The sequence below is a fragment of the Pelophylax lessonae genome (genome assembly GCF_965119305.1).
Source record: "Pelophylax lessonae genome assembly, chromosome: 6".
NCBI lineage: Eukaryota > Metazoa > Chordata > Amphibia > Anura > Ranidae > Pelophylax > Pelophylax lessonae.
In genome coordinates, this window is record NC_138773.1 from 329,905,789 (window position 1) to 329,918,139 (window position 12,351).

The window sequence follows — 12,351 nt, forward strand, 5'->3', positions numbered from 1 at the left end:
CAGTTAAAGTCGCACAGTGCCGAATCGCAAAAAGTGGCCCAGACGTAAAGCAGGAAAATCCTCCGGTCCTAAAGTGGTTAATATGTTAACGTTTTTACTTACAGAGAGCAGAGAGGAGAGCTCCTCATTATCTGTAGACATCGGGGACTGGACGAGGTGGGGGTTCATCTGGGTAAATTTAGTTTCCAGTTGATTTTGTAAGCTGAGTATCTCACATTTGGCGGTGAGCACTTCTTCTCTCAGTCCGGATAGCTGGATCTCCTTTCTTGGCACATCATAGTCCATCTTCAGCTCTGGAACTTTGTCCAGGATCTTCTTCTGTAGGCCGCTGTTACACATAATCTGATAGAGGGCTGGAGACATGGGTAAGGTCTCAGTCATACTTTGGCTCTTTCTTTCCACCTGTTTGGCGGTTTCCTCTACCAGTTGTCTGAATGTCGGGTCAATCTTGGTGATGTCCTCTAACAATCCCAGCAGGAAAACTTTACCTGAACCCAACTCAGGTTTGATAAGCACTCCCTTATATGTGGAGCTGCTGGCATGTTCTTTAACAGCATCCCAGACCGACTGATCCATTTTATATTCTTCAACTTTATACTTTGATATGAGACGTGAGAACTCTGCACGGACCTTGTCTTTCCATGTTGGAAGAAGCTTCACCAATGTCCTGGGATCTGTAGACTGGGCCTCAGGAAAGCACAATGTGATGGCGGGGTTGGGGCAGAGTAGATCTGGCCATTTGATATCACATGTATGAGTCCCCATTGTTTTTTCCATGTTGTCTTTGAACTGGTTGTTACTGAGGATGAATTCCAGAATGTACGGACTAACTGGGAAGGTGAGTGGGTCTGGTGTTCTTATTTGGGGTCTTTGGTCTCCATAAAGCACGATATCATGTTCGGGAAGATATGGATAAACAGATACTTCTTTCTTCTGAAACCGATGCTTCCTTCCCAGAACTTTCTTAGCAGCTGCACAGAAAACAGAGGAAGAAAACGGATCATTAGAATCTCATTCCTGCAATATCAAGAATACTTTTTATAGTTGCAATTTAACTAACAACCACGAACCACAATATACTGATCTGCGCTAAAAATAAAATACCACATGTCAAGTACAAGCTTGAATTGATAATAAACACACATGTAATATAATGAGATAGGCCCCTTTCACACGGGCGATCTGATCCGATCCGCCTGAACGGCAACAGTAGCTCAAATAACCACTCGTTACATCCCAGGTATGCAGATTACCATCTCTGAACGCACAACACAACTAACTTTGAAGCAGATGGGCTACAGCAGCAGAAGACCACACCGGGGGCCACTCCTGTCAGCTAAGAACAGGAAACTGAGGCTACAATTCACGCAGGCTCACCAAAATTGGACAATAGAAGAGTGGAAAAACGTTGCCTGATCTGATGAGTCAGGATTTCAGATGCGGCATTCTGATGGAAGGGTCAGAATTTGGCGTAAAAAACATGAAAGTGTAAGGGATGCCAAAAATTAGGTACCCCATAAAAAAAAACTATAAGTATCACATTTCCAGCTTCAGCAGGCCAGGAGTATAGTTCTGTTCATAGAGAAAGTAAAACTCATGGCATTTCTATTAAATCACCAGTGGAGGGCAGCATTGAGTTAAAAGCCTGAATGATGGAGTGTACATTTTAATGGAACACTGCTAATATAGCAGGGGGAACCAAAAAGACAGACCTTTGTTTCTGGTGGGAACAGAATAGCAGTTGCTATCCTGTCTATCAGACTGAAGGTCATGCTTTATGTCATTGCAGGTAAGAGAGAGCATATTTAGGGCTATAAACAGGACAAAATTTATTTACATCCCTGTGATCAGTAAACGCTGCTGTCACTACTGTGTGATTATATAACACATTGCACAAACTTAAGTGGATCACACTGACACGTCACATGGTGCCAGTGTACCCGGAATGTGATTATCATAGTGTTATGTTTATTATATCATATTAGATTGTATTATTAGAGCACTGTGGTGCAGATTGAGTGATAACATATCAGCACATGTTAAATTGTTTATTATTTTCTATGAGGATGTTATTCCTGTATATGAGAATGTTATTATATATATATATATATATATATATATATATATATGTGTGTGTGTGTATTATTATGTAGGAACAGAATAGCAGTTGCTATCCTGTCTATCAGATGGGTAAAGGTCATGCTTAGAGTTGAGTGGACACCTGGATGCCCGTGTTCGGCGGGTTCGGCCGAACTTGAAAAAAAAGTCCGGGTCCGTGTGCCGGACTTTTGCCGAACTTTACCCGGACACCGAACCCCATTGAAGTCAATGGGGACCCGAACTTTCAGGCACTAAAATGAAATGGCTCTAAAACACCAAAGGAAAGGGCTAGAGTGCTGCAAATGGCAGCAAAACGTAATTAAGAGCATGGTGAGTGCTCTGCAAACAAATGTGGATAGGGAAATAACTTAAAACAACAAAAAAAAAAAAAAACAGAAAAATAAAACAATGTTCTTCATCTCTGAAGGACGAGGCCCATATGGAGTAGGAGGGAGGTTGAGGTGGTGGTGGATGTGGCGGTGTCATAGGCGTGCGCACAGGGTGTGCCGGGTGTACCTGGGCACACCCTAATCACCAAGGGTACATTAGCATTATCGCTCTGTTTGCCAGTGAGGAGATGGGAAAGATCTCCCTCGGACCTGTTCTGCTCTATTTCACTTTGCCAGCAGGGAGAGTAATGTACCGGGGCCATGTACATGTAGGCAAACACATGCATGAGTATTTCAACTTTGGGGTGCACACCCTAATGCAATAGGCTGCGCACACCTATGGGCGGTGTAGGTGGAAGCGGCGGTGGAGGATGACGAGGTAGCCAACACTGTTTTTTTTCAGAAATTTTAAATGAGGGTACACCCCAAAAGAGTGAGAAAGAGCAAAAATAGAACAATGGCTGGGTAAGGTCGGTATCCATCGCTATTCTGCACAAGGTACAGAAAAGTCCAGTGGGATCCATGCCTGGTTCATTTTAATGAACGTGAGCTTGTCCACATTGTCTCTGGACAGGCGGCTGCGCTTGTCTGTGATAACGCCCCCAGCCATGCTAAATACACGTTCAGATAATACACTGGCTGCAGGGCACGCCAGCACCTCCAAGGTGATAAGGGCAAGCTCAGGCCATGTGCCCAATTTGGAGACCCAGAAGTTGAAGGGGGCAGACCCGTCATTCATTACATGTAGGCGTGTGCACACATACTGCTCCACCATGTTGGTGAAATGCTGCCTCCTGCTAAGACGTTCCATATTAGCTGCTGGTGCTGCTGTTTGTTGTGGCGTGCTGACAAAGCTTTTCCACATTTCGGCCATGCTAACCCTGCCTTCTGAGGTGCTGGCGGTGCCCTGGTTGCATTGGCGACCTCTTCCTCCTCCTCCTCCTCCTCTGCCTTGTGCTTCCACTGTGGCCCTGCTGTCAGGTGGGAATGCCAGCAGCATAGCGTCTACCAGCGTGCGCTTGTACTCGCGCATCTTGCGATCACGCTCCAGTGAGTGAATTAAGGACGGTACGTTGTCCTTGTAACGGGGATCCAGCAGCGTGGCCACCCAGTAATCAGCACAAGTTAGAATGTGGGCAACTCGGCGGTCGTTGTGGAGACACTGCAGCATGTAATCGCTCATGTGTGCCAGGCTGCCCAGAGGCAACGAAAGGCTGTCCTCTGTGGGAGGTGTATCGTCTGTGTCCTCTGTATCCCCCCAGCCACGCACCAGTGATGGCCATGAGCTGGCCTGGGTGCCACCCTGCTGTGAACATGGTTCCATCTCCTCCTCCAGCTCCTCCTCCTCCTCATCCTCCTCCAAAACTGTGCCCCTGCTGGACAATTGTGTCCCAGGCGTTTGTGTGTGCAGGAACCCACCCTCGGAGCCCCTTGCGAATGACTGCCCTGAAAGCCTTGGAAATGTTACCTCTTCATCCTCCTCCTCCTCCTCCTCATCCTGTGCCACATCCTCTTCTATCATCGCCCGAATTGTCTATTCAAGGAGGCATAGAAGTGGGATAGTTAAGCTGACAACGGCGTCATCGGCACTGGCTATGTTGGTGGAGTACTCAAAACAGCGCAACAAGGCACACAGGTCTCGCATGGAGGCCCAGTTATTGGTGGTGAAGTGGTGCTGTTCCGCAGAGCGACTCATGCGTGCGTGCTGCAGCTGAAACTCCACTATGGCCTGCTGCTGCTCGCACAGTCTTTCCAGCATGTGCAAGGTGGAGTTCCACCTTGTGGGCACGTCACATATGAGGCGGTGAGCGGGAAGGCCGAAGTTACGCTGCAGCGCTGACAGGCGAGCAGCAGCAGGGTGAGAACACCGAAAGTGCGCACAGACAGCCCGCACTTTCTGCAGCAGCTCTGACATATCGGGATAATTTTTAAGGAACCTCTGCACCACCAAATTCAGCACATGCGCCAGGCAAGGGATGTGCGTCAAACTGGCTAGGCCCAGAGCTGCTATGAGATTTCGCCCGTTATCGCACACCACCAGGCCGGGCTTGAGGCTCGCTGGCAGCAACCACTCATTTGTCTGCTGTTCCATGCTCCTCCACAACTCCTGCGCGGTGTGTGGTTTTTCCCCCAAACAGGCAAGTTTTAAAACTGCCTGCTGTCGTTTACCCCTGGCCATGCTGAAGTTGGTGGTGAAGGTGTTACGCTGACCGGATGAGGAGGCGGTAGAGGATGAGGAAGCGGAGTAGGAGGAGTTAGGAACAGGAGGCAAACTGAAGCGCCCTGCAATCCTCGGTGGTGGAAGGACATGCGCCAAATTGCTATCCACCTCAGGCCCATCCGCCACTGCATTTACCCAGTGTGCCGTTAGGGAGATATAACGCCCCTGACCGTGCTTACTGGTCCACGTATCGGTAGTTAGGTGGACCTTGGCACAGATGGCGTTTCGCAGTGCACACCTGATTTTTTCCCCCACTTGGTTGTGCAGGGAAGGGATGGCTTGCCTGGAAAAGTAGTGGCGGCTGGGCACGACGTACTGTGGGACAGCCACCGACATAAGGTTTTTAAAACTGTGCGTCTCCACCAGACGGAATGACAGCATTTCAAAGGCCAAGAATTTTGAAATGCTGGCATTCAGGGCCAGGGATCGCGGGTGGGTAGGGGGGTACTTCCTCTTCCTTTCAAGTGTTTGGGAGATGGAAAGCTGAACGCTTCCACGGGACATTGTGGAGATGGTTGGTGACCCAGGTGGTGATGTTGCTGACAGATCGTCTGTTTGCGGGGTGGCAGGTGCCGGTATCACTACAGATGTGGATGGAGCGGCCGAGACTGCAGCAGAAGAGGAAGCAGGATGAGCCAGAGACGTTTCTTGGTTTTGAAGGTGTCTACTCCACTGCAGCTCGTGCTTTGCACTTAGATGCCTGATCATGCAGGTTGTGCTCAGGTTGAGAAGGTTTATGCCTCGCTTCAGGCTCTGATTGCACAGGGTGCAAACCACTCGTGTCCTGTCATCAGCACATTTTCTGAAGAACTTCCACGCTAGAGAACTCCTTTGAGCTGGCTTTGCTGTGCTCGTTCCCTTGCTGCTTTGGGCAGAAGCAGGAGTAGTGTCTAGGGCACGGCCGCTTCGCTTCTGCACCCTGCTCCCTCTTCTGCTGTGCTGGTGGCTCTGTGCGACCACCGCCTCTTCCTCCAAACTACTCAGGTCACCTGCATGACCTTCATTCCATGTGGGGTCGAGGACCTCATCGTCCTCCACATCATCTTCCACCCAGTCTTCACCCCTGCCCTCCTTGTCGGTCTCCACAATTCTGAACGCCGCAGCAGTTGGCCCCTGCGTTTCGTCATCATCGGAGACATGCTGGGATGGTCCTTGCATGTACTCATCTTGAGAAATAAGTGGTTGGGCATCGCTGCACTCAATCTCTTCCACTTCTGGGGCAGGGCTAGGTGGATGGCCCTGGGAAACCCTGCTGACAGAGTCCTCAAAAAGAAGAAGAGACTGCTGTATGACTAGGGGCTCAGACTGATTTGCAAGGGGGTGAGGTAAAAGTCGGTTGGACATCGGCTGCAGGTGCCAACTCTGACCTTTCTGCAGTAGACTGGGTGGGAGACAATGTAAAGGAACTGGAGGCACTGTCAGCAGCAAACCAATCTACTATCGCCTCTACTTCTTCTGGCCTCATCACTTCTAGAGGCGTATGATGCCCTACCAAATACTGCTGCAGGTTCTGTCGCCTACTCACACTTGAGGAAGGTGTTTCACTTGTGCGTGTAGCTAGAACAGATCGACCACGTCCTCTCCTTGCAACAGGAGCTCTACCAGCAGCACCACGACCCAGGCCACGGCCCCTATTTGACGGTCTCCTCATATTTCTGTAATTTATGATCTTGCCCTAGAAAGGTGTTTATTGAATAGCGGAACAAAACAACAACAGTATCGCACGGTGTATCTCACAGTCAAATATGCAAACTATGCCGCAATTTTATGTTTTTTACCCCAAAAGGGTGTATATTGAATAGCGGAATAGGAAAAAGGATAAAAAACGGTGTATCTCACACGTACAAACACAGACTAGGCCCTGATTAAAATTTTTTGTACCCTAAAGGGAGGATGAGGAAGAGGAGTAGGAGGAGTTGGGAACAGGAGGCAAACTGAAGCACCCTGCAATCCTTGGCGGTGGAAGGAGATGCGCCAAACAAATTTAAAAGGTGTATCTCACACGTACCGATACAGACTATGCCGTAATTAAATTTTTTACACTCCAAAAGGGTGTATATTGAATAGCGGAATAGGAAAAATTTTATAATACGGCGTATCTCACACGTACAAACACAGACTAGGCCCCGATTACAATTTTTTGTACCCTAAAGGCAGGATGAGGAAGAGGAGTAGGAGGAGTTGGGAACAGGAGGCAAACTGAAGTGCCCTGCAATCCTCGGCGGTGGAAGGAGATGCGCCAAACAAATTTAAAAAGGTGTATCTCACACGTACCGATACAGATTATCCCGCAATTTAATTTTTTACACTCAAACAGGGTGTATATTGAATAGCGGAATAGGACAAATTTTACAAAACGGTGTATCTCACACGTACAAACACAAACTAGGCCCCGATTACTATTTTTTGTACCCTAAAGGCAGGATGAGGAGTAGGAGGAGTTCGGAACAGGCAGGAGGCAGACTGAAGCACCCTCAAATCCTCTGCAGTATGAGATGCGCCCCAAAAATTGGAAAGTTGTATCTCACACGTACCAACACAGACTATCCCGCAATTTAATTGTTTATACCCAAAGGTGTAGATTGAATAGCGGAATAGAAAATATTATCAAAAAAAAGTGTATGTATCTCACACGTACAGAACCAGACTAGGCCCCGATTACTATTTTTTGTACCCCCAAAGGCAGGATGAGGAGTAGGAGGAGTTCGGAACAGGCAGCACCCTCAAATCCTCGGCAGTATGAGATGCGCCCCAAAAATTGGAAAGGTGTATCTCACCCGTACCGACACAGACTATCCCGCAATTTAATTGTTTATACCCAAAGGTCTTGATTGAATAGCGGAATAGAAAATATTATCCAAAAAAAGGTGTATGTATCTCACACGTACAGAACCAGACTAGGCCCCGATTACTATTTTTTGTACCCCCAAAGGCAGGATGAGGAGTAGGAGGAGGAGTTCGGAACAGGCAGCACCCTCAAATCCTCTGCAGTATGAAATGCTCCCCAAAAATTGGAAAGGTGTATCTCACACGTACCGACACAGACTATCCCGCAATTTAATTGTTTATACCCAAAGGTTTTTATTGAATAGCGGAATAGAAAATATGATATCAAAAGGTGTATGTATCTCACACGTAGAGACCCAGACTAGGCCCCGATTACTATTTTTTGTACCCCCAAAGGCAGGATGAGGAGTAGGAGGAGTTCGGTACAGGCAGCACCCTCAAATCCTCGGCAGTATGAGATGCGCCCCAAAAATTGGAAAGGTGTATCTCACACGTACCGACACAGACTATCCCGCAATTTAATTGTTTATACCCAAAGGTTTTGATTGAATAGCGGAATAGAAAATATGATATCAAAAGGTGTATGTATCTCACACGTAGAGACCCAGACTAGGCCCAAATTACTATTTTTTGTACCCCCAAAGGCAGGATGAGGAGTAGGAGGAGTTCGGAACAGGCAGCACCCTCAAATCCTCGGAAGTATGAGATGCACCCCAAAAATTGGAAAGGTGTATCTCACACGTACCGACACAGGCTATCCCGCAATTTAATTGTTTATACCCAAAGGTGTAGATTAAATAGCGGAATAGAAAATATGATATAAAATTGGTGATTTATCAATAGCACATGTGAACAGCAGTGTCTTATATCAGTCAGCTCTGCTGCAGGCTATGGAAGGAAAAAAAAAAAAATTCCCCTTTTAAGTTTGTAATTTTTAACTAGATTAGTACAGACTATGCCACAATTAAATTTTTTTAACCCAAGGGTGTATATTGAATAGTGGAATAGAAAGAAGTGTATAACTCTTGAAATCACTCAATAATAGCACATGTGTGAACACAGCAGTGTATTATCACAGTCAGCATAGCTGCACTGAAGGAAAAACGCTGCACACAACTGACTGATAAAAAATACTTTTTTCTCCCTCCTCCTCAGTGGGCAAAAAGATTGTGTTCACACCACCCCACACACAGCAAAATCGATGTGGACCACTGACACCTGCCTATCTCCAGACTCTCCCTAAAAGGATTGATAAGATCGGTCACTGCCGGCACTGCAAACCCCCCCTCACAGCAAAATCGATTGTAGAACACTGACCCTAAAAATCAGCAGCCTCGCCCTAAAATGCCTATATCTCGCCCTGCCTAAAACACTCCGACCTGTCCCTCAATTCTATTCGGACACAAATGATTTTTGCCTGTCTGTCCCTAATCAGCAGCCAGCACGTATGATGTGTGCTCTGTCCCTGAACTACAGCATAATGACGCTGCGGCGCTCGGTCTCGAACTTATAAAGACTTGGTCACATGCTTCAGATGGCCAATCACAGCTACTAATACATTTGTAGGCATGGCTGGGATGGCTTAAGGCACACCAGTTAAACGCTTGTTGATTGGCTGTTGAAAGCCCGCCATGAAAAGCGCGCCAATACATACAAAACCCGGAAATAAAATGACCGAACACTGATTTTTACCCGAACATACAGTAAAGTTTTCGGGTCCGTGTTCGGGTAACAAAAATCCAATTATTTGGTATGAACACGAATAATACAGTCCGTGTTCGCTCAACCCTAGTCATGCTTTATGTCATTGCAGAAACTTTTCAATAAAAACAATTCTGGTTTCACCCGGCCTGCTCCCTTCACACATTGGAAAGATTGACCATACTTTCAGCATATGTGCAACCAAAACATTGATCCATCCTGCCTTGTATCACCGGTTCAGGCTGGTGGTGTAATGGTTCAGGCTGGTGGTGTAATGGTGTGGGGCATATTTTCTTGGCACACCTTGGGCCCCTTAGTACCAATTGAGCATGGATTAAACGCCACGGCCTACCTGAGTATTGTTGCTGACCATGTCCATCCCTTTATGACTACAGTGTCCCCATCTTCTGATGGCTCCTCCCAGCAGGATAATGCACCATGTCACAAAGCTCCAATCATCTCACCACCGGTTTCTTCACCATGACAATGAGGTCATTGTCCTCCAATGGCCTCCACAATCACCACATCTCATCCAGTAGAGCACCTTTGGGATGTGGTGAAACGGCAGATTGGCATCATGGATGTGCAGCCGACAAATCTGCAGCAACTGAATGATGCCATCATGTCACTATGGAGGAAAATCTCTGAGGAAAGTTTCCCGCACCTTGTTGCATCTATGCCACCAAGAATGAAGGCAAAGGGGGGGTTCAACCCGCTGCTAGCAAGGCGTACCTAATAGTGACCGGTGAATGTATGCTGCACACTCTTTCACTTATGTAATTATATTACATGTACGTTGATTATCAATTTAAGTTTGAACTTGACATTTGGTATTTTATTTTTAGCGAAGCTCCGTATATTGTGGATTGTGAATTACTGTGTTTAATATCTCAAGGTAGAGTTGCTGCTTTACACATGACTAGGCTATAAAAGATGATTTTGTCTCTATAACTGCTTAACCAACACTCCCCCTTATTTCTTTACCCAAGTAAAACACCAGACATCATAACTGGAGTTTAATGGCCAAAGCAGCCTTTTATTAAACCAAATTGTATTAATAACATACTGTTGTAAGCTGGGGAACAGGTAGCAGGTGCAAAGCTCCCTGGGATGAGCAGTCTTTCAGGCACAGATACCAAATCCAGTTAGGCAGTGACAAACAGTGCGTGTTTATTGGTGCTATATACAAGTTTATAAACAGGTGCTGTACGGTGCTTTAACCGCTTGCCGACTGCGCACAGTATATTTACTGCGGCAGTCGGCCCCGGCCAGGCAGAGTGATGTAGGTCTACGTCGCTCGCCTGTCACTCCTTCCAGAGCCAATAGCGGGCGGGCGCGCGCCCGCTGAGGCGCGCGCCCGCCTCGGCTCGTTCACGGAGGAGTGCGGGAGTGTGACTGGCGGACACTACGATCGCCGGTACAGCGGGAGAAAGACAGAGCGGCTTGTGTAAACAAGCCGCCTGTCAGTTCTCCCTGTGTAAAAGTAAAGATCAAACAGTTCTACTATGTAGAACTGTTGATCTTTGTTTTTACACTAGTAGACCTGTCCCTGCACAGTTAGAATCACGCCCCTAGGACACACTTAACCCCTCCCTGTCCAATACTGTTAACCCCTTCCCTGCCAGTGTCATTTTTGCAGTAACAGTGCATATGTATAGCACTGATTACTGCAGTAATGTCACTGGTACCCCCAAAAGTGTCAAAAATGTCAGTCAAGGGTCCGATCTGTCCGCCGCAATGTCGCAGTACCGCAAAAAAAATCGCAGATCGCCGCCATTACTCGTTAAAAAAAAAAAACACCAAAAATGACAAAAATCTTTCCCTTTGTTAGTAAACGCGATAACTTTTGCGCAAACCAATCAAAATACGCTTTTTGCGATTTTTTTTACCAAACATAGGTAGCGTAAAACAAATTGGCCGAAAATTTTAAAAAATTTTGATTTTTACATTTTTTTGGGGGGGAATTTCATATAAAAAAAAGTGAAAAATATTGTTGTTTTTGCAAAAATTACGCTCTTTTTTTGTTTATAGCGCGTGATCAAAAAATCGCACAGGTGATCAAATACCACCAAAAGAAAGCTCTGTTTGTGGGAAAAAAAGGACGTGAAATTCGTTTAGGTACAGCGTCGCACGACCTCGCGATTGTCCGTTAAAGTCACGCAGTAAAAAATCGCAAAATAACCCCTGGTCTTTTAGCAGGAAAATCCTCCGGTGGTAAAGTGGTTAAGGAAAACAAGCAGAAATAATAATAATAAACAAAAGCCTAGCCATGTCCCGGCGCTTACTACACACAATGTAGTCCCTAACTAACACAGACTGAGCAAGCCTACAGCTTGTGTAACGCTGAGCGCTCCGGTCCCTGCTTCTGGACCGGAGCGCCCGCGGCGTTCGTTCCAGATCCACTCACCTGTGCCCGCTCCGGCTCCCTCCTCCGCTCCCCGCTCACGTGGTTCCCGACGCGTGCGCCCCTGCACCATAGGGCGCGCGCGCGCCGGTTGTTTGAAATTTAAGGGGCCTGTGCACCAGTAATTGGTGCCTGGTCCAAACCTCCCTTCCTGTTTCCTGTGACCTGTTTCCTGTGACCTGTTTCCTGTTTCTTATTTAAACCCACTCCCCCTTCCTGTCCATGCCAGATCTTGTTGCCTTAGTGCCCTGAGAAAGCGATTTGTGTTTTGCCCAGCCTGTGTATCTGACCTTCTGCCGTTGCCTCTGACTTCGAACCTTTGCCGCCTGCCCTGACCTTCTGACCTTGCCTTTGCCTTGTCCTACTGTACCACGCCTGTCTCAGCTGTCTTTGAGGTTGAGCCGTTACCGGGGGACACGACCTGGTTGCTACCGCCGCAGTAAGTCCATCCCGCCTTGCGGCGGGCTCTGGTGAAAACCGGTAGCAACTTAGAACCGGTCCTCTAGTACGGTCCACGCCAATCCCTCATTGACACAGAGGATCCACCCCTAGTGCCTTCACCTGCCGCCAGTCCGGACCCTGACAGCTTGTCAGCTTCCAAAGACACTCACTGACAGTGTTACCAACCTTCTGCTCTCCTAGACAAACGTTGTCTAATTTCCCAGGCTGAGAGAGAGACCTGCTGTCTGTCTCAGGTGAGTTTAAATTGGCCTGGTGAAGAGGACCAAGATCCGAACTGGATCATGGAT

The 12,351-nt window shown here is 47.3% G+C and overlaps 1 protein-coding gene across 1 annotated transcript in view; it reads right to left on the reverse strand.

Annotated features, from left to right (window-relative positions):
• The window catches only part of LOC309558763 (protein mono-ADP-ribosyltransferase PARP14-like), a gene marked incomplete at its 3' end in the record, with an annotated part of 187,137 nt that overhangs the window by 163,476 nt on the left and 11,310 nt on the right, over positions 1 to 12,351 (reverse strand). Inside the window, exon 2 of the mRNA XM_082261811.1 lies at positions 103 to 971. Coding sequence (XP_082117937.1) covers positions 103 to 777 — 675 coding nt within the window. The 5' untranslated portion in view covers positions 778 to 971. The remainder of the gene's footprint in view (positions 1 to 102; positions 972 to 12,351) is intronic.